The 24,178-nt window shown below is 37.9% G+C and overlaps 1 protein-coding gene across 3 annotated transcripts in view; it reads right to left on the reverse strand.

Annotated features, from left to right (window-relative positions):
• The window catches only part of Ophn1 (oligophrenin 1), a 326,237-nt gene that overhangs the window by 67,369 nt on the left and 234,690 nt on the right, over positions 1 to 24,178 (reverse strand). For 2 of the 3 annotated variants that reach the window (XM_040744230.1, XM_040744229.1), the window contains 3 exons: positions 16,145 to 16,229; positions 12,849 to 12,907; positions 12,049 to 12,154 (listed from right to left, as the gene is read on the reverse strand). In XM_040744230.1, coding sequence (XP_040600164.1) covers positions 12,049 to 12,154; positions 12,849 to 12,907; positions 16,145 to 16,229 — 250 coding nt within the window. Of the gene's footprint in view, positions 1 to 12,044; positions 12,155 to 12,848; positions 12,908 to 16,144; positions 16,230 to 24,178 lie in introns of those variants that run through there. The other variant, XM_040744232.1, reaches the window with a different exon arrangement.

A 24,178-nucleotide genomic window follows, 5' to 3' on the forward strand; every position in this document is an offset into this window, starting at 1 on the left:
TTAATGCACACATTTTTGTTTCCTTTCTTTTAAAATATTTTATTCATTGAAAATTTCATACAATGTATTTAATATTTACCCTCTACACTAGTCCCCCCAAATTTTCCATATGCCAACAACTTTACGTCCTCTTTTTTTGCCTTTAAATTTAATAACCCATTTGACTCCAATATATGTTGTTCATATACTTCTGGGTGTAGGGCCATCCACTGGAGTGAGAAGTCTTACCAGGAGCCACAACCTTAAAGAAAACAGATGCCCCCTTCTCTAGAAGCCATCAACTGAACATAGCACTGCAGACGGTGGGGTCACTTATGAAGTCCTGCCCCCGCCCCCATGCTAGAATGCTGGCTTGATCTTGTACAGGCATCCACAGCAGCTCTGACAAGATTCATCACTCTGTTCTTCCCCAACTTCTGGATCGTATAACTTTCTGCTATAGTCCCTGAACCTTGAATAGGAGGAGGTGGTCCCATACATGTCCCATATGTGGCTGAGCACTCCACATGCTCTTATTGTCTGCACTTTGACCAGTTATGAGTTTGTGCCTTAACCACCACCTGGCATCTAAAGAGAATGAGGAGAGCTGATCACAATGGCCTAGGGCTGTAGTCCTATGTACTTGAGAAGTTTGGATGAGAGGACCATTTGATCCCAAGAGTTTGAAGCCAGTCTGAGAAATGTAACAAGGCCTTATATACAGAAGTAATTAATAATGTTCAAAATGATAAATGAAAAAGGTGGTGTGAACAACAATGATATACTGGGAAGTACAATTTATGTAAAAATATAGAAATTTCTTTATACACATACATATGGTCTGGCTGATCTCACTGCATAATTATTTTTATTTACAAATTCTTTAAAATAAATATAATATATAAAATAAATATAAATGGATGGCACTAGAAGAAACCATCCTGAGTGAGGTAACCCAGTCACAAAAAGACAAACATGGTATGTACTCACTCATACATGGATTTTTAGGCATGGATCAGGATAGTGTCAGTCTGCACTTCCACTGATAGAGAGTCTGGGAAACATGAAAGAACCTAAGAGAGATATGCATGGTACCCCAGAGAAGAGGAATGAGGCAAGATCTTCTAAACAGATTGGGAACACGGCGAGGGGTGGGGGGGAGTGGGAGCTGGGAAGAATAGAGGGGGAGAAGAGGAAGACAGAGTAGGTCATGGGGGAACAGGAAGGTTGAGTGGGGGGATAGAATAGGGGGAAGAGGGAATCATAGGTTAGAACACAGATCTGGCACCAGTGAAACCTCTAGTGATCTAAAGGGATGACACCAAATGGCAAGCTAAGCAATAGTGGAGAGACCACCTGGAATGACCATTCCTGATAATGAACTTGATATCTACAATCATCCTGGAGCCTTCATCCTGTGACTGATGGAACCAGAGGCAAACACCCACAGTTAAAAACTGAACTAAACCCATGGAACCCAGTGACAGAGAAAGAGGAGCAATGAGCAAATTGGCAAAGAATGGACTGGCAAAACCAGCAGAGACAGCTGATCTGAACAGGGGAGAGCTCTTGGACCCCAGACTGACAGTGGGGAGGCCAGCATGGGACTGATCCAGACTCCCTGAGTGTGAGAGTCAGTGAGGAGGCCTGGGCTACCTATGGGGCCCTGGGCAGTGGATCAGTGTTTAACCTTGGCATACAAACGGACTTCGTGTGTACATAGCACAAAGAGGGATGCTCTCTCAGCCTGGACTCTTAGGGGGAGTGCCTGGACCCTGCCCTGAGTGAAATGACAGACTCTAGATATCCCCTATGTGGAAGGAAATGCCAATAGGGTGGGAGGCTGGGGGGATGGAGGGGAGGGAGAGGGAACTGGGATTGACATGTGAAGCAAGCTATTTAAAATTAAAATAATAAAATAAAAAGTAAAAAACAGGTATAAGTCACAGCTCAAATTATAGACTAAAAAGATGAGAGAACTGTCAACATGATAAACAACAAATTATATAGAAGCTTACAGTATTATTTATAATCCATAAGGACTAGAACAAATGGATACAACTTCAGCATCAAAACTAAAAATGAAACGTTTAGCTAAGCCAACACGACTTCAAACTCTCTTCTAAATATTTATGGTTATATCCATAGACAAATACTATGCTTAGCCTGAAGCAGAAAAGATTCTCTTTTCAGTGAATGGATCTGAATGCAGAGACCTATCCTACGACTACAAAAAGTGATGAGAATAAACAACAGTTAAGGGCTAAGCCCTAAACAAAACATTAATACCATCCTGCTAAAGTTCAAGGACTACTGTGGAAGAGGATTGGAAAGAAGGTAAGAGTCAGAGGTTAGGTAAAAGGGCTGTGAAATGCTATCTTCTGGGCAATCACAAGCTCATAACAACTGGGGACATCTGAATGAGGTCTGCTCAAGAATGAGCCTGTCACTCTCATAAAAATGGAGGGGGGCTCAAAGGATCCTATCTGTCACTGATGAACTTTTTGCTACTGACTGCTTTAGGGAGTGAGGGAGTCATTGTCAATGGTTAAGCACCCACTAGTGACCCCAGCAATTTCCAAAAGACAGTCCCAGTTTATGGTTATACATACAGCCCTGGTTAACTAAGTAGGCCATAAAGCAAGGCCAAAAGTCATTCATCTGGGAAAGAGACTGGTATGTAGAGGGGATGGAGGAAGATGACAGACATAAGCAAAACACAAAAGACTGTACAGAGAACACAACCAGAATACATTGCAAACACTATGAAAATGTCAAAGAACTAACTAAATACAAAATCAAAACAAAAGAACGAGTATTTTGAAGGAGGTGATGCTCTCCACTGTAGAAGATATTAACTCTCTTTGGTGGTTTAGATTTGAATAAAAAATTAAAATATTTTGAGGAGCAAAGAGGTCATGTAAACATGTGGCCAATCCCTTTAAACAAGCACACATTCTCTAAAGTACTACGGTAACCATTCAATGTTACGTCTTGCTTTATGAAATCACCTTCATCCTCTCTAATCAAATCATTACAGAAGAGGGGCTGGAAAGAAGGTAAGGGCTAGAGGGGATACATAACAACAAGGAAAAGGTATCCCCCTGACAAAACAGGGCAGTTGCACATATGAACTCACAAGATCTGGATATACCAAATTCCAACATGGAGAAGGGAGTTTGGGTGTGAAATCCCCCTCATCAATAAGGAGCTGTTGGCAACTGACAGTTGCTAGGAGATGAAAGGTCATTTTGTTTTGAGAGTATAGGCCCTGATAAGTTGACCATACTCTAGTCAAAGGCCCCACATCTATAAATATTTGGACAGCAAAAATTGGTCTCGATGGGTAAAAACAACAAAAATTGGGGGGGGGGTAAGGAGAGGTGGATCTGGATAGAGTTACAGGAGAGGGTGGATATGATCAAAACACACTGCATGATATTCTGAAAAAACTAATATAAAAACCCCAAAAGTCTACCAGAGTGTGTAGCAAGTCAATAACTTGTACTACTTCAAAGAATGAACCACTACTCAACTCTAGCATACCAGAAATCCAGATATTAACGTGAATTACTTTAAATTTAAAATTTTGGAGCTAAATCTTTTTCTGCCCAAAATACTCTAAGAAATATAAAAGAGTTTCATGCTCTGAATGTTATCCGCAAGCTATTCAGTTGAGTGAGACTTCTGGCTTACAAAGATAGCTGGCAGAAGGATTGGAGGCTATTTATGTGAACTTGCCAGTATCATCCAGCTTTAGGGTTCAGTGACTCTTAAGAACTCAATGTACTTTGACTTCTAAATAAGGAGGACACTTCCAATCATATCGCTGGTTCTGTTACTAATGTACTGTGTGGCTTTGTGCCTATCTTTTCTCCATCCCTAAGAATCCGTTCTGTCATGTGTAAGGTGAAAAAGTTATTAGGTGATCGAAAGTGTATTTTAGTCTGCCAGGAAATGAATCTAAGAAAATCCTGCTCTCAAAAACAATGAGAAAGAGAGAGCCACACATTACGTGTCTCCTGAACCATCAATTATGTATATTCTCCCCATTCTAAACAGACACACACACACACATACACACACACACACACACACACACACACACACACGCTGAAATCTGAGCAAAGCAGGTTTCTATGCTCAACTCTCAACTACAGGAAGTTTTTAACAAATCACAAGAAAAAGTAAAGCTGCATGAAAAACTTGTATATTGAGTATACTGTAAAAAAAATAAGTCTCTATTGTATACTACATCAAGTCTGGGCCTCTGTGTGCTTTATGGTGTTATAGGTGATTCTTATATACAATAAATTTGAAAAAGAATGCTATAGATCAAGCATTCAAACCAAATCTCACTACTACGAGTTTTTATAAATAAAGCTTCACTTGAACACAGCTTTTCTATTTATTTAAATAGTATCTATGCCTGCATCTGAGCTATAATTATACAACTGTGTAGATGTAATACAGGCTGGTCATATAGTTAACAAAGCCTCACACATGTTCTTTCAAGCTAGAAATTAGATATTTGAAAGTCCTTTCATCAGATTGCTATGTATACATTCAAATAGGATCCTCAATTAAAGAAACAATATACTTGTGAAGACTGTAAATCTGAACACAGAAGATTTGATATTACGATTAACTTCCTTTCAACTATTACCATTTTGTTAGACATGTGCTTACAAAAAGTTCTTATCTTTTCAAGATAAATTTGAAGCTGAGATATTTATGAATGAAATATAGTGCCATGGATTCATTTCAAATATCATACAACAGACAGATGCAAACTGGGGCTATAGATAAAATAAGGTGTGTTCTTGAGAGTTGACTCTGAATGATGGACACGTGAGTTATTTGTGCTGTTTCCTTTATTTAATTTTTGTATATACACACTAGAAGAAGCCCTGCTGAATATAAACCTATTTAAAAGGAAAAGCAACAACCGATAGAGTCAGTACCAAAAATGACCAGTCCTTTTCCACCCAAAATAGTGTCTTCTTTTAATGATAGATAGCTTTGACATTCTCCATCAGTAGCATATTATCTGTAATTCATGAGATATACTTCCACATAGTACAATGTCCTAGACTATTTCAATTCTACCAATTAAAAACAAACCATTCCGCCGGGCGGTGGTGGTGCCCGCCTTTAATCCCAGCACTCGGGAGGCAGAGGCAGGCAGATCTCTGTGAGTTCGAGGCCAGGCTGGACCGGCAGCCTCCAAAACAATACAGAGAAACCTTGTCTCGTAAAACCAAAAAAAAAAAAAAAAGAAAAAGAAAACAAACCATTCCTTAATGTAAGAAAGAAAAACAATTTCATTGTCAAATCATGATATAATATTTTAAGGCACTTTAAATACAAAACTAAACTAAAAATGAATATAAGTTAACTGCAATAGTGACAGTATGCTAATAGAGTAGCTATTAGGAAGTTGATGCCCAGAGAATATGATAATTATAATAAAACTATCTGATAACATTAATTTTAATAAACTGCTGATTCTAAGATGCTTCCAGAAGCAGATAACTTGAAAAGGGAAAGTGCCCTCAGAGCCAATAAGAATCCCTCTCCAGTCAACAATGAAGGCTTTGCTAACAGCATGACATTTTTCATGAGTTAGATGTGTACAAAATACAGATATTGAGTGTGAATAAAACAGTCACACAGTCTTCTATGAACAGATAGAAAACTATAGGACTGGATAATATGAACATCAATAAGTATTTATTCAAAACAATACTATAAATCTCCACATATGATGAAACATAAGTTACATAATAATCACCTAGTGTTTGCTGTAGCTACAAATCAGTTAACTAAAATCCATTCAGCCTTTAAAGGTAACCTGTTACATACAAGAAATACTAGCAATAGGGGACAGGTTAAAAATAAGACAATGAAGAAAATAAGTAAAACTAGTAAGTAAGAGCCAAGCACCTATAATTCTAGCACTGAGAATGGTAAAGAACAGATACCATTAGTATGAGGCCAACCTGGAGTATAAAACGAGCTTATATGTTACAAACAAATAATAAAGAATAACAATGTGCAGGACAGTGGTGTGGTCTCATCAATAAACCAGTGTCATAATAGTTGGTGGGTGATAAATTAAAGAGATGAAAAGGATTTAAGAGACAGGTAGAGTGTGTGGTTACTACATAGGTAGACAAACAGCTTTAAAGAGCAGTTTTTACTGTCAGCCAGGAAAATGTTAATAGTCCGGAAAGGCAGCAACTATAGAATAGGTAAGTAGAAGATGTCAGGCATGGGTGTGTAGACCTACAATCCCAGAACTCAAGCAAAAGGACCAGGAGTCGCTAGCCCTCCTCAGCTACATTCATGTCTGCCTAAACTACCTGAGATTTCATCCAAACAGAGAAGAGGGGAGCTAAAGAATACTGTAACATCAACCTATTAACAAACACAAATACATTTATATATAAACATACCTGCACAAAAGATTTAGAATAATATGTGTTATATTATCAGTAATGATTACAGAGTGCTAGAATAAGGAAGGTAATTTTTGTTTTGCTTTCTGTACCTTCTAATTTCTACAGTACAATTACTGCTTCTCAAAAGACATAGCTATTATTATAAAAGTAAGACTCCAGCAACCCTAATAGCCCTGAACCACTGAAATGGCAGTACAGACACAAGACTGTGAAAGAGACTTACATCTCCCCCATTAGATCATAGAATTTTATTGCCTGACTCCAATTATACTACTACATTTTCTCATTTGCCTCCAGTAAAGCTTTCACAAAAGATGTTGTCCATGCATCTGAAAGCACAAAGAAATGGGACTTCATTGAGTTTACAGAACAAGCCGTACAACTCCCTTTGTGTCTTTGTACTGATAAACCCATGTATGAATGGCAGAATTAGGCATGACATTTGCTTCTATTGTAGTATTCCACTAATGGTGAGATTGCTGCAGAGGAGACTATTAGTGATCTCCTATCTGTACCTAATGGAAGCTACAGACACAAAAAGAACTGGATAACTGAGAACCCCAAATTGGCAAAGGTCTATTTATCTTTGCCTATTATTAGCCTAGAAAATAGCAAGGAGCAGGAATACATTACAAAGGCACAGATATAATCATTATATACACCATGAAAGCAATGACTGGCAAGCAGGATAATTGCATGCATTTTGAAAGCATATGAATTTTCCCTTTTCCCCATCTAAGTTTTCTAAACAGCACTAGCCCTATTTTCAAATTCACAATATGTGGTTTACAATATGTGGTTACAAAAGTTTTCAAACATATGCAAAAATTTTGGAGATAAATAATCTTAAGTAGCAACTGACGGAATGTGAAACACCTAGAACTATAAAGATCACCTCTGAGTATTTCTGTCAGGCTATAGAGTGTTAACTAAGGGGAGAGACATGCTTTAAATGCTGTCAAAACATCCCACAGCTTTGGGACACATGTGGAGCAAAAGGGGGAAATAAACAATGCCCACTAAGCTATTCATATTCACATATTCTCCATCTCTCTCTATTCCCCTCTTCCCGTCCCCTTCCCCATCTTAATCCTTGCCACTATGATATAAGCTGTTCTGTTTTGGCATGGACATCCCCTCCCACTCTACCATGATGAAGTGATGGGTCAAAATAAATATCCCCCCTTTGAGGTTATTTTGTTCTGATATTTTGTCACAGTGATGAAGACTCAGACAAGTACTATGGACATTTGGCCAGCCTATAGGACGCTTCAGTAGTCAGTCAGTACTTTGCCACATTTGCTTTCTCTGTGTTGTTTTCTGAAGTCTCTGGAAGTAAATTGATTAATCCATAAACTACCAGCATTCACATTCAAAGACAAAGCAAAATTTCCTACAAGACTATAACAAGATTTTTCATGTACAGGAAAATTTACAATTTCATACCACCTAATATCTATGCCATACTCAAATTTTCTCAAGTGTCAAAGGACAATAAAGTCTTTTAAAATGAGTTTTTCACATGTTGGTAAAATCAACATTCATGCACTGCATTTTCTTCTTAGGATTCCTACCTCTTTTCCCATGATACTGGCCTTTTTTAAAAGTCCAAGCCAATAACGTTATAGAATGTTAAGCATTCTCTATATTTGTAACCTTGTGTTTCTTTGTTTGATTCATGTTAAAAATTTCAAAGTTTATGCTTTATACTTCGCACTTTATCAAATTAGGAGACATGCAGGGTCAATTTGTATTATTATTGGTGATGCTAACATTGGCCAATGATTTAAGGCAGTATCTGTCACAGAGCCTCATTGTAAAGATCCACCATGTCCATTTATAATTAGTAGTCTGAGGCAATGCATTGAAATGAGTATCTTGTCTCTCAATGTTATTTGTTTTGATCATTTGGTCAGTGCTTAAAACAAGGCAGTGCAATCGCAAGCTAATGCTTTTGCTATCACCCCCACATTCATTAGCTGCTGTTCTTCTATAATAGCTTTTCTTTCTTTACCAACTTGCCCACGAGTTTCTGCTTCTACAATGTGCTATTAGCAAATATTCATGTTCAAGTTTCCCAAACGTCACTGTTGCCAACCTTATCAAATGAATCCCTTTCTTTGTGGTATAATTTACTCAAGGCTCACCTTGTGTTTCCAAACCCCAGATCTAGAAGGGCTACTTTTCTAAGCTGCTCTGTTCCCTTTGAAAAGGGAATAGTATTTAGAAACAAAGAACTGGGCATTAGGTATACTCACATTTTTGGAGGAGGGGAATCATTTCAAGGCTAGAAAGGATGTTTTTGTTTTACTTTGTGCAGTGAATTCATAGACATTCCCTTTTACCCTTAATATTGCAAAGCTCTGCTCTTCATCTCTAACTTTGTATCCAGTTCTCCTTTTCTTACATCATGAACCTTAGCTTCTGTTAAATTAGTATATAAACACATACAAATATATGTGCACATACATATTTGTTTCTTCCTTATGAAATGCGTGTGTATTTTAGATCATATTCATATGACTACTAATTAACCAACAGGTTAAAGCTTGAAATTTCTTTGTAGCTCTTGTTTTCCAAGGTTGTTTCATTAAGGATGAGTCAGAGGCATGTGCTGACAACTCAGTTGAAATAATTGTTTTCTCTGTGTGCTTCTAACATGAAGTTGACAAACATCCATCTGCTTTTTCAGTGTCCTGTTTTGGGATTCTTAAGATTTGTTTTAATTTGACTTTCGGATCTGTACAAATTAGCATTGATTGGAAGTAAAAACTATATCAGAATGTGACTTAGAGGAATCTAACTCTTGTCCTTATCTCCTACATGTCCTTAATACCTTTCCCCAAGTGTAGCCATTCTCATAAATTTGTTGAGGTATATCTGCCATAAAGTTCCCCATTTGAAAGACTTTTCAAAGACTATTCAATGGCTTTCAGTATATTCGTAGAGCAATATAACTGTTATCAATGTCTAACTCGAGAAGCTTTCATCGCTCCATTAAAAAATGATCACACCCAGTATCAGCAACTCCTTATCACTATGCAATATTTTATCTATCAACTTATATAGTGACAGATGCTAGACTTATTTACACCACTGAGTAATTATGGATAAAGCTGTTATAAACATCTGTGTGTAAGTTTTTGCATGGACATCTGTTTTTATTTACCTTGGGTATATAATGAGGAAATAGAATTACCAGGTCACACAGAACCATATATTTAACTTGTGGAATCATTAGGTATTTTTAAAATCACATTGTGCTTCAGTTGACATATTTTTAACAAGTGTATGATTTCTTACATTTTTAATTTTCCTCTTCTATTAGAAAAAAACTTAGAATATTACACCCCCTGATTTAGGTCTTTTGTTGTTGTTGTTGTTTGTTTTATAGCCTAACATGTATAATGTATCCCATGAGAAAAAATCCTTCATAGACAAAGTCCTTATTCTTTTTTTAATGAGTATACAATATTACATGGTGGAATATACCCTTATTCACTCAACAAGTCCTCATTGTGGGACATGTACTATGTCCAACTTTTGTAATTAAAATTATGCTGCACTGACCAACACTGCTTTTCATTTGTGGAGACGTATCTTTAGAGGAAATAGCAAATCGTGTGACTGGTAAGCTAAAATGAAAATTAATATGCACATGTGTTAAATAGTTCTGAATCCCAGTCTTCTGGGAGCATACTAAACTAATACTGTAATAAATCAGAGTGCCGTTTTCCGTAATCTCCTTGATAGAAAACGTGAATTTAAATTTGTCAATGAATTGGAATTCAGTAGAAGTTTAATCTGCATTTCATTACTATGGTGAGACTGAGTATTAAATTTCCACACATTTAAGTCTTCCTATTTCTGTGATACAATTATATGTATCTCTTTTTTGTTTTGAAGATTTTGAAGAGCAAGAATGGTGAAGTAAACCAGGTAGATGGGAAGATGGAGGCAGATATCCCATCACTCACTACCAGCAGGAACATTATCATGAGTTCTTGGGCTCATCACATTAGATTTTCAGAAAGTCACAGCTAGAAGAATACATCATAAAATTGCTGACTCTGCTCCTTCCAGCTATAGATGAACAAGTTCTACATTAACAAACTGAGGGCCGAGGAGTGGAAGGACTTTCTTTAGGTCACATAACAAATTAGAGTTAGACCTAGAAATTGAACTCAAAGTTACTTTTCATAGAGAAACTTCAAATTAATGTGTAAATAATTTCTTTGTTGATTTTTGTATTTTTATTAAGATTGCATCAAAGTACATTTTGAAGAGAACATGTCTCTTAATATTCTTTATTAGCTGGAGCTACAGACATCAACAATAAACTAAAATCTATCTTTTTGTTATCCATGCTTGTTATCTATATCAGCATCTTTAATATCCACTTGCTGTAGAAGTATAAAAATGTATCTTAGAAGGTACAAGCTGGATGAGATTTCTGGAGATATCTCCCATCACAGGAACACCTGAGGTCCAGACAGGCAGAGTGTTTAATATGTATCACAGGATCAGCCAAGACGGTCCTTTGTCTGAGATCTCACCATCACTAACTGCCTGAAGTTTAAGAGTTAGATCCTCTCTAGATAAGGTTCAATGTAGCACAATGAATTTTGGGAGTGTGTAGATAATCTTATTTGCTAAATATATGTTTAGGGTGCACTATTATTTTAAGATTAATTGCACATTACTGCTTAAAATACCAGGAGAGGCCTGGAGACAGGCAGGCCAATGAAATGAGCTAGCAACAGAACTGAAATAAGCACTCCAAACATTATAACTTCGGAACTGCAGTCTTTCTGTCTTTGTTTTGATCCAAGCAAATTAATCTTTGCTCACAACATTGAATATTTGCCATGATGCATCATCATGGAGCATGTACACCCCTTCTAAGTCTCTTGCCACCTACCACACCAGGCCAGGAGGGTGATCAGATCCTAGTGTATCTCATTTTATCCATCTCTCTCTCCCCCTACTCCCTCTCTCCATCAATTCCTCCTATTTTCCCTCCCTTCCCTTCTCCTCCTCCTCTCATTATTTACTTCATTTCTTTTCTTTTCTTTCCTTGGCAAGGTCTCACTACGTAATGGTATAGTCTGGATTCAGACTGACAGTCTTTCTACACTCTCTGCGCAAATTCTAGGATTACAGACACACAGACTGTGCCTGACCAAAAGAAAAAAATGCACTTCTTAAAAGTTCACAGGCTTTCCTATGTTCATTTGAATCCATGACACTCCTACTTCATGAACACATAGAGACTCAGAAAGGCTTGCTTAGGATTAGACAACTAAAGGAGTTATAGAACTGGGATCCCAAACTAGGATTGTTTGACAGTAAAGTTCATGTCTGGTCCTAGTGCACAGCACACTACCTTACTGCTACCATTAAGCTAAAATAGACCAGGGGACCATTGATTCTAGAATACATACAGGGTGAATGCAAAATTGACCTCACTCAGAGAATACTCAGATGGCACAAGAAAAAGTTGGGGGATGGGGCTCCATGAGTTGGGAGTCAGTTTTTCTTTAGTTTTCCTATGTGCTCCAAACCTTCAACTGAAACACTTTCTGAAACCCAAGCAGTTACTTACTTTACCAGGTGTCTGATTAGCAGTTCCAGCATCTCCCGGTTCTTCTCTGGTAGCTTATATACTAGGGAGTGAATAGACCCCAGACGGTAATCCAGGTTGTCAGATTCTGGCAGAGAGAACACAGACAGAAGGTTTGGCTCTGAGGTCTCACACACACACACACACACACACACACACACACACACACACACACACACACACACCTGAGCACAGAGAAAGGAGAGAGGAGAGGAGGGGAGAGAGTAAAAATGATGAAGAGAGGAAACAGGTAAATAAATAAGCCCGGACATACTGAATAAATGAGAAAAAATAGAAACCAAACCAACAATTGCCAGGAACAATTAAAAAGCAAAAGAAACAAAATATAGGCCTAGAGGGAAGAATACACTGGAAAGTAGGGAATGGAAGTTTGTGGACAAGACAGTCTCAGAGGCAGGCAGAATTACAGTCACAGCAGGCAGACTCTAAAGCCCCAAGCAAAGCTTCTGGTTAGAAGCCTTTTTCCCACCTACTATGTGTAAGGAACTATAGTTGCTGCCTTCCAAAGTCAATCACTGAAAGAGTCCAGAAGTCCACACCACATGCCTCCAGTTGGCCAATTTTCTTGAAAGCATACAGCTAACACTGGTTATCAAAATGATCTACCTCGAAAAGTTATCAATCAAAAATATGTTCATTTAGCAGTGGGCAAAATATGAGTTTATTCTGGGAATTTTCCCCTCAAAGCAGTTTGTTAGCTTTTCACCAGACTTGGTATGAAAGCAGAACAACACAATTTAACTAGTAATGCACATACTTACTGGCAGCAGAGACAAGCTCTTTGTGAAGCTTATAAGTCATGACAGGCTCTGAAAGATTCCTGAAATGAATGAAGAGGATCACATTTTGGAGGAGAAAGTGACCAGATCTTAGACTCTCAGTTTTATGAGTACTAAGGCCCCACAGCTTAGCCTGATTACACACATCTCACAGTTGACCAGTGGTATCTAAGTTTAAAAGAAGATCTGCAAATATATATGCTGGGACTTCCAGCAAGGTCTCTAACTAGCTCCCAAAAGGGTAAAGAAATAAAAAACAGTTCTGCCACACCTAAAATAGACTCACTCTAAATGTGACTATGTGCTTACAAGTTGATGGATCTGAAGAATTTCCAAAGTGCTCTTGTATCTGTTTTATTTGACCCTTCCATTAATCCTATGAAGTAGAGCAGGATTGAAACTAAGAGGCAAGTTCTGGGATGGAAATAAAAGTTGGGAAATCACTAACCACAGAGGTAGGAGCACAGACAAGATCATTTGATGAGATATTATACACATTTCCAGCCAGGTTTCTATAGAAAGTAATATACATAACATTTCTATTTCTTCGTCCCAGAATCCCCTGGTTTACCTCTAATCCATTAAAATCTGACTCACCCACAACTGCTCCAAGGAAGCTGTTCTTACCAATACCACCAGTGACTGCCTCAATGCAGCATACAAAGACAACTGCCATTCTTTACCTTCCTTGACTTCCTTGTGTCATTTCAAGTTGTTAACAAACCTCCTTGAGACTTATTTCTTGGATTTTGCTGAATCACTTGATTTTGGTTTTTCTCTTAACCTCTGTGGTCTTTCTGGACCTTCTTCTCTGGGAAGTTATCATGGTTCCTTTCTCTTTTTACACTAGAGGACTTGAAAACTCAAATACCTACAGAGGCTGGAAATTTTTCATATTGTGCATGTCTCATATTTAACCTGCACTTGCATGGCAGTGTCTTCATTTTTCTACAAACAGCAGTCATATTTACTAACACAAATAAGCATGTGAGCTCATGGGTCAGATCTTTTTATATTCCACAGAGATTGAAAATATATATTTTTATATGAAATATACTCATTTTAATATTTTGGCCATTGACTTGACTCTATTTCAGTGGTATCTACTACTGGACAAAAGGGGGTCCCATAAAGCACTGTATTGCTGTTTCCCAACACTCTGTCATCTATCCTGGAGCAGAGGGGCATCTGTTCTTGTGGTTTTAAGTACCAGCACAGCATCATGAATTACAATTTTGCCATTGAAAGGCACAAGAAGGGTCCTACATCTAATTTCTTAATAAACACTATTTATCCATGACAAACCTAAGTGGCCCCATGGCCTAGCACATTTACTTTATTCTCAATGGATTTCAGTTGTCTGTTTGCCCAAACCAGATTCCTTTCTCTGTCATGATCATAACCAATAAAAGAATTTCATCCACAGACTCTTTCCAAGATCGCTTCTTACCATTTATGCCACTGATATGAATCTTTATATAAACAAAAATAAAAATAAATAAGCTTTGCATCGTGACTGCACATATAGTGTGACCTCATGTTCTTACTGCCACCACTTCCCCTGAAATGATGGACTGGATGCTTTCTTAAGCCACGAGTCAAAACAAACTCTTCTTAAGAAACAAATTGAAAGAAATCAATAATGATGACAGCCTAACACATATGACAATCCCATTGATGATCAACTCTTAATAGATGTGTTGGCCACTTATAGTTTTAGCCTTGACCTTCCCTTTTGTTAATTAGGCTTGAGCTAGAAAGGATTTCAATTGAAGAAAGCCTTTGAAATATGTCCTTGAGAATACTGGCTCCTTTTAAGGAGGATAGGAATAGTGCAGTGTATCACTTACTCACTGACAACTGTCATTATCCCAAGTCTTTGAAAACTATTCATTTAACATTACTCTTTCCTTATTAAACTACCCACACATTCCAAAGTTGCCCAAGGCTCCTAAAACAGGTACTAAGGGAAAAACAAGACCCCAGGAAAAGTGACCTTTTAACTTAGAGATTTAGGTTCAGAAAGCACAGCTATAACCACAAACATACTTCGTTTTGGAAGTGAGAACCTCAGTTTCCCCACCTGCAAAAAAAAAGGAGTATCCCACTTCCTGTGATACACAGGTATTGGGATAAAAAATATCAATGGAAATGTCAATGACAGCAACTAGCACAGTGTCTATCACAGGATAAGTCCTTCAGTAGCATTTCCCTTTTTTGGAAAATAGATAGAATGGACATGCTTCTAAAAAGAGCACCCGCCGGGCGGTGGTGGTGCACGCCTATAATCCCAGCACTCGGGAGGCAGAGGCAGGCAGATCTCTGTGAGTTAGAGGCCGGGCTGGACCGACAGCCTCCAAAACAATACAGAGAAACCCTGTCTCGTAAAAACCAAAAACAAACAAAAAAAGAGCACTCATAGTTATATGAAACTAGAACCACATCAAGATAATGCAATAACGGAAGGTCATTCACCATCAATATCATGACCTGACTGTTTGGAATAACGATATAGAGCAGAGTTTAGATATCAATCTTATTGCTAAAAGACCACAAAAAATGAAAAGAAAACACTTGAACTTGAAACTATGGTGCATATTATAGAACATAAAGAATGGTAGTGAGCAACTGAAGGGAGTACTACATGTGGGAGAACACACCTTTAACTAACCCCAGTACAGAGGCAGAGGAAGGCAGGGGATTTCTGTGAGTTGGTGGCTAGCCTGATCTAAATAGAGTTCCAGACCATATATTTATAGCAATAAATAGGACATTAATTTTATTAGCACTGTGTATCCCCAATTTTTGCTAGTAAGTTAATCCTTTTTCTTACTGCTATCATGTCATTGATCTCCAAATTTGTGTTTTACTTTATATTTCCAATTATGTGGGTTAAAATAGGACAGTATGGTATAGCTTTATTTTATTTCTATTTCTCTCTTTGGGCAAGGATTCTACCACTGAACTACATCCACAAGAGGATGGTTTGAAAGAACAGTGTTTTTTTTTCAAAAATATTTTTTCAGTAACAAATACTTTCTATGTTAAATCCTCATACTAAAGATTTGTTTTCTAGAGCTTGAGGTGGTGGCCTATGCCTATAATTCTAGCATTCAGGAAACTGAGAGAGGATGATTGTATCAAGTCCCAGTTCAGCCTGGGCTACATAGTTAGTCCCTGTCTCAAAGACAAACATAAAACATCTTATTAAACAGAAATCCTCCTAGACAAATTTCATCAATCATGAAAAGTCAAATCCTAGTTGAAGCAAAACATACCTGAGGTAGAATTTTAAGGAGCTTGTGATTGTCTTAATGTCCCAGTCACTGTTATGAAAATCCACATCTCCTGGGCATTTTGGATCTAAGAAAAAACAAAACAAAAAATAATCTTCCCACAGATTTTACCTGTTATATTCTTTTTTTTAAATGAAGTATATTAATTAGATGGTTACTCTAACACATTTACAAGAGACCAAAACTTTACAAAAAGAAATATTTTCAGTTTTCAAAAAGTATATTTTATTCTGACTTGGTATGCAAGAAATTTGAAAATGTTCACTTCTAGACACCCTGTGAGGGAAAAACAAAAAAACAAAACAAAACAACAACAACAAAAAAATGCTTAACAAACCGAACAACTCCGTAGACGACCAAAGTTCTGAGATTGAGAGGGAAAGTACTGCTGCAGGACCGTGAGGACAAACGGACTGCATAGTCAGCACTTTCTGGTAGAAACTCCAGGGTAGAAACACCATGGAAACCCCTCAAGAAAGAGAAGGGAAGAAGAGGAGGGGGAGGAGGACAGGAGAGAGCAGGAAAACCTAATCTGTAAATGAAAAAGAAATGCTAAGAGTTTCAGAGTTAAAAAAAAATGAGTGGCCTGTGACAGACTTTGATGATCCCCCCATCCCTGAGGAGTAGATGGGGGTTGGGTAGGGAGATGGTGGTGGTGGGGTCATGAGAGGACAAGAGGGAGAGGGAACTGGGATTGATGTGTAAAATAAGATTGTTTCTAATGTAAATAAAAAATTAATAAAAAAATGAGTGGCCCAACCCTATCAGGGAACACCACAGGTTTTGGCTCCCTACTAGTTTTACGCTGAGAATGCGATCAGTTTTCCAGAGTAGAAGTCTAAGAATAATCTCCTCACGAATTCATGCTTCTAGTAAAGGCTGAAGAAAAGTTGCCATGTACCTAGAACTTTGGTTAACAGAAACTATTTTAATTTTATTGTACTCCAATGACTACAGTTTTATATAATCTAAATGAAGCAAGTAGTTGGAGAAAACATTCAACTCTATACTCAGTCTCTTCTAAAAGGGAACATCAAAAAATAAACTGAGAGGCACTGGGAAAGGTCACAGGCCAGGAGTACAGTAGACAAAAAAAATCACAAGAGTTATGCAACACTCCCCCGTCTCATGGCACCTCACCACCACATCAATAAGCCTTCTGCAAACTAACAGTTCTCATTCTGACTAAAGGAACAGCACAATTAACTAAATCTCTATGGCAAACCAAAGATAGAGGACAGTCAAAAACACAAACTTAACCTGAACTAAACATAAAGCTTCATACTAAAGGTACATACACCTCCGGTAATTTTTTTTATCTATTACAACATGTCTGGCTTACAAAAAGTCAGAAAACACAGCTGAAAGATGCAGAAGAAACAAAAACCACACTTTGACATGCAGATTTTAGAAATACAAACTCAGTAATTTGAAACAGCCGTGATTAACAGTAAAGGCTATAATACACAAAAGTGAATACCATAAAAGAAGAGATGAATAAGACAGAAGATAGATACAAAAATCTAAGGAAGCATAACAACTAATGCTAAAGTCAAAACACTGGAATAGGTAGGAAGAAAGCCTTTAAGAACTGAACACAGAGGAGAGAAACATCATTGAGTATGAAGAAATGCAACAGGTACTTTTAAAATGGAAATACAAACCAAAAAAAAAAAAGGATCGAAAAGTGAAAACAGAGAATCTAAAGCTATGAAAGGTGATGAGAATCACCATGATGAAAGGAAAGCTAAAAGAGAGATTTTTGGATGCAGCTCAGTGGGAGGGTGTTTTTATTGCATGTGTGAGGCCCAGAGTTCAATTCCCAGTGCTATAGGAAAAGAAGGGAACAGGATAGAAAAAGAAAAGAGAAAAGAACAGAAAAGAAAAACATTGAACTACTAAGAATTTCCCCAATCTAATGATAATTGCCAAGCCACAAATGCAGGATAGATAGATGGGGGGGGGGGGGGGGAGAAAGCGAGACTGCTGAGAATAAGTGACTGCAAAGACCCATCCCCAGTTAATATAATTACAAAGCAACCCTTACACCAAAGTGCTACAGTGCTCAATGACAACATTCAGTGAATTAGGATTCAGACTTCTAAAATTTTCAACTGATATTGTAAATCAAAAACATATATACATATATATCCTACAAAAATTAAACTAAACCGCCAACAAAACAAATCTCAATATAGCAAAACCTGATAAAAGAATACAGGTTGGCTACTAGCAATCTCTCTAGGGACTCAGTTTACAGATTCAAGAGGAGAACACTCAGAAAATAAGTGGGTAGGGCATAACAAATCTTTACCTAGATGTCAGTTTCATCTTACCCTAGTCATAATGAAAAAGATCACAACTCACAACTGACAGTAAAAGCTGGAGAGGATGTGGGGGAAAAGAGAACACTCATTCACTGTTGGTCCATTCACTTTGAAAATCAGTGTACATATCCTCAAAAGGTTAAACATCAACCTACTATATGCCCCAACTACATCACTCCTCAGCATATGTCCAAAGTACTAGACATTCTACCGTACATACACTTGCTCAGCCATGTTCATTACTGCTGTATTCACAGCAATTAAAAAATGAAACAACCAATATCCTTCAACTAAAAAGTGGATTATGAAAATACTGTACATATATCCTATGGATACTATGCAACTGTAAAGAAAAATGACATTTGCAGGCAAATGGATGGAAATAGAATAGATCATATTGAATGATGTAATACAAACCCAGAAACAAAGATGTCACATATGAGGTTCCTAGCTCCAAATCTTCAGATATGAGTGTATATATATATACATATATATACACACATACACATACATACATACATACATACATACATACATACATATTCTGGAGAAAGTACACTAATCAGGAAAATTTTTAAAATACTGTTACAAGGGAAGGAGCAATAGAAAGATGAATAGCAGGGTATAAATGAGCTAAGGAAGAATGGGTTTAAAAGAAAGAACACAAATTCAGAAGAAGGAGGGAAGAAGGTAACATGATAGTAAGGGTATCAGAAAAAGTCTTAAGGTATCATACCATTAACTATATTCCTAGAAATATCTATAACAATATAAAAGCCTGTATAAAAATACATATGCTTTAAATGAAATATTTCCATCTGTGTTCCCCCAGGAGCCATAGACCATACAAAAATCCGTAACACCAGGCATGAGAAGCCCTCTTTTGAGGTGTCCATGAAATTCCCAAAACATTCAGGACTACTGTTGCTGTTTTTGGTGATCTTCCCCCACAGGTGCAAGGTAAGACTCTAATGGTAAATGCACCAATGTACTTCATACACAAGACTCAGAAGACCTGGACTGGATCTGTCCTAAAAGCCTCTTCCTCATATATGCTTTTATGGTACAAGAAGGAACAACACATGCTTCTAAGGGAAGTAAGCAACTAATAATACTACGCAGGTATTATGTCTATTATGTCTGGAAAACTCTAAGTGTGCAACAGTGGCAAGCATATATTGGTGGTAATCAACAGCTCTCTAAAATTTAATTCCTATTCAACAAGACGGAAATCATGCCTGATACCGGAAATCTGGTCAACTACCCAATGTTAGTAAAGTCACCGATCTTGGAGGAGAACCTACAACCATCCATTTACTAAACTAGCCTAATTCCTAACTTTCTAAATATTTGTCATTATACCCACAGATAAGTGTTGGTCCTTACCCTTCATCAAGGGGTTTTTGTAATGGAGGCCACAATCAAAATGCAGAGTTGTGGAACTCACTCTTAACTGATACATCTATAACACAACTCTTGCACCTAAGGCTCTGCAATCAGCTTGGAAGGGGAGTGAAACAATTATAAGAGCCAAAGGAACAGGAAGTGTGCTGTGAGATTTCATCGCCTTAAATTGTCAAGGCTGCTTCATCCATCAAGTCTTAACAACATAGATACATAATTAACACTTGAACAAGATGACACAATCGATATGCTAATGGAACAAGGGAAACACATGAGGCCTCAAGCCTAGACAAAGAACTACTAAGGAAGGCTTAAAGTGGGAAGAAAACACTAATTGGTTTCCAATACCAATGGTGAGCCCTGAAAACATGCATACATGCAACATTATAAGGACTGAAAGTGTCGTCTTACATTTCTGGTTGTGTAGGGGGGTATGGATGTAGCAATAAGTAAGAGGCCATTAGTTTGAAAGAGAGCAAGAGGGTAAATGGGAGGAATTATAGCAAGAAAGGGAAGGGGGAATGGCGTAATTACAATCTCCATTTATATGTGTAGATGTGTAATAAAAATAATAAGCGGTCAAATGGAAATGAAATAATTTTCAAAAGTCTGGCTGAGTTTGTCACTGCTCCTAATATCTATAATCTTGCAGTGGTCTTTTTGTTATATCAAACTTAAATTGCTTAGTTGCTCCAAATTTGTCGGTGGATATGCTCCATGTTCTCTTATCTTTTGAAGAATCAACATGAAACAAACTTTCCGAATAAGTTTACAAAGTACACTTACAGATAAGTTCCTTTACCCTCAATTAAAACTTGAAAGATCTCTTTTACTAAGAAAATCTGTCATCTCCATAAGAATCTGCTCCACTATGTTCATAGCAGCATTATTTGTAATAGCCAGAACCTGGAAGCAACCTAGATGCCCCTCAACTGAACAGTGGATAGAGAAAATGTGGTACATTTACACAATGGAGTATTACTCAGCAGAAAAAAACAATGGAATCTTGAAATTCGCAGGGAAATGGATGGCACTGGAAGAAACCATCCTGAGTGAGGTAACCCAGTCGCAAAAAGACAAACATGGTATGTACTCACTCATATATGGATTTTAGACATGGATCAGGATAGTGCCAGTCTGCAATTCCACTGATAGAGAGTCTGGGAAACAGGAAAGAACCTAAAAGATATGCATATATGCATAGTACCCAAGAGAAGAGGATGGAGACAAGATCCCCTGAATGGATGGGGAACACGGCGAGGGGTGGGGGGAGTGGGACCTGGGAAGAAGAGAGGGGGTGAAGAGGAAGAGAGTTGGTCATGGGGGAACAGGAAGTTGAGGGGGTGGGGGTAGAATAGGGAGAAGAGGGAATCATAGGATCGAATACAGATCAGGCACCAGAGCGAACTCGAGTGATCTAAAGGGATAACACCAATTGGCAAGCTAAGCAATAGTGGAGAGACCACCTCGAATGCCCATTCCTGATAATGAACTTGATGTCTATAACCATCCAGGAGCCTTCATCCTGTGACTGATGGAAGCAGAGGCAAACACACAGTTAATCACTGAACTGAACCCAAGGAACCCAGTGACAGAGAGAGGAGTGATGAGCAAATTGGCAAAGAATGGACTGGCAAAACCAGCAGAGACAGCTGATCTGAACAGGGGAGAGCTCTTGGACCCCAGACTGACAGTGGGGAGGCCAGCATGGGACTGATCTGGACCCCCCAAATGTGAGTGTCAGCGAGAAGGCCTGGGCAACCTATGGGGCCCTGAGCTGTGGATCAGTGTCTATCCCTGGAATACAAACAGTCTTCGTGTGCCTATAGCACAAAGAGGGATACTCTCTCAGCCTGGACTCTTAGGGGAGTGCCTGGACCCTACCCAGAGTAAAATGACAGACTCTAGATATCCCCTATGTGGAAGGATTTGGCAATAGGGTGGGAGGGTGGGGGGGAAGGGGAGTGAGGGAGGAGGGGAGGGAGAGGGAACTGGGATTGACATGTAAAACAAGCTATTTAAAATTAAAATAAAAAATGATTAAAAGAAAGAATTCTGGAACTCTCAATTCTACTTCAATAAGCAAGATTTTTGTTTTGGTTAGGTTTTTGTTTCATTTTGGTTTTTGAGACATGATTTCTCTATGTAGTCCTAGCTGTCCCAGAATTCCCTATGCAGACCAGGCTGGCCTTAAACCTGCCTGCCTCTACCTCTCAAGTGCTAGGATTAAAAGTCTGTGCCACTATGGCGAGCTAAGAACAAAGGTATTTTAGTATTCTTTGATTGCCATAACTTATTTCTCACACATAACCTAATAGCAAAAAGGGCAAACTAACCAACTGTGGTTGTCAATAGAAGCTTTAAAGTTTATATGCTAAATATTTATAGTAATATCTACAGTGTAGTAGGAAGTAGCACAGAATAATACTCTAGAGCAAAGATTTCAGCCATATTAAGTGATAAAGGTAGAGAACTGAAGAAGCTTAGTGTGTAGAGGGATCATAACAACATACCAAATGAAACTGAATTCCTTCAACTATGGAAAATGGTAACAAAGGCCCATCCACAGGTGAGACAACATGGCTAAGGATACAGTCACGGGCAGAAAAGGTAAGAAATGAGCCACTGTCAGAGTCACACTGAGGCTCTCTGAGAGGAAAATGCTGGCAGGAGAATTAGCTTTTATCTCTAGCTATTAGAAGGTAAACAATACTTTCCAGGTATAGAATTTTGACAGCATGAGAATATGGTCCTGGACAGAGTTTCAACCTGACACAATTGCTTAGTAACTCTTTAAGAAAATTACAATGTAGTTACAAGGTTTTTCCTAGAGACAAGCAACATGTTAGTATAGCTTCATTCTATGAAGGTAATCACCCAGGCAAGATAACTGTATTAATGTAGTATTCAGAAAGAAGTTAACAAAGCAGCCCTGAGATCATTGTTCTAAGAGAGGCTTCCTTGCAAGGTGGACCCTTGGAACTTGGAATTTGCAAGGGTCACCAACACTGAATTAAGAAAATGGCTCACTGTGTCTGGCTTTCTTGTATAGTAGAGTTTATGCTGAAACCCTGCTTTGATTTTGAGGCCGTGAAGTATTGGGATGTACTAGGCAGTAGTGGCTTTCATGAGCAACCTTCATAAAAGTCTTAGCAAGCAGTCTCTAGCTATCTCACTATAAAAATGAAGCATTTCGGCCTTTATCACAACCAATACTAGAAGAACTGAGTTGATCTTGGGTAACTCCACTGGGAGAAGATCCCTAGATGCTTTCTATCTACTGGATTCTACCACATACACTTTTCCTCTTTTCTAATGTAGGTTTATCTTTTGACCATAATAAATTATATCCATGAGAATAACTATAGGCTAAGTCTTGCCAGTTTCTCTATTTACCAAACCTGGAGGAAGATTTGGAGACCTTCAAGGTATATGAGAGACGTATTTTTGGGACTTGGTGTAGGAAATTCAACTAAGCATGTTACAGATAGGCAATGATGACTGAGTGTAATGTGCTAAAATCAACACTGAAATGACAAAGCACAGAGATAGGAATTAAATATGAAGACAGTTTGCACAGATTCACAAAGATGTTCCAGTTATTAAAAGGAACTAGAAACTGGCATTCAAGTGTTCAGATTTTTGAAAAAATAAAATGAAAACATTGGGAAGTCAAAAATCAAATTATAATTAAAGGAAGAAGAAAACCAGGGTGAAACTCAAAGTTAACTAATCACAAACTCAGTATTCTGAAAGTTTCCCTCTCACTGTGGTATCTAAACTGCATTAAGACTAGTCTCACATCACCCTAGAAACCACAGGAAAACTGTGTTCACTGAAAAGAATAACATCATTATTGACACATTTATTCAGCACATATTAATAGTTATTCTGTTCCAAGGACTGCATCAAGGAGCTAAGAATATATAGTAAATATAATCTCTACCCTCTGGAGGTTCAATATATGAATCATTTCATAACTCATAACTAAGTGGGCTCAAGGTCAAGAGAAAAGTACATGACAGCCTTGATCTTGGCACAAGACAATTATTAGGAACATCATATTATTTATTAGAAATACACAATGCTTACTAGGGGTTTTAACCTAGTGTTGAGATAGCCAATAGCAAATCCGCGAACAGTCTTCCATGATGAATAGAAGTGGTCAATTGGATTATGAAATAATTAGATCTAATCAGAACAAGCTGAGTCAGTATATGAGTCAATGAAGCCACAAGGGGTATAAAAAATGTAATGTAAGTATGATAGAAAAAAGATCATAAAG

This window comes from Mesocricetus auratus, unplaced genomic scaffold (assembly GCF_017639785.1).
Source record: "Mesocricetus auratus isolate SY011 unplaced genomic scaffold, BCM_Maur_2.0 Super-Scaffold_100003, whole genome shotgun sequence".
Classification (NCBI taxonomy): Eukaryota; Metazoa; Chordata; class Mammalia; order Rodentia; family Cricetidae; genus Mesocricetus; species Mesocricetus auratus.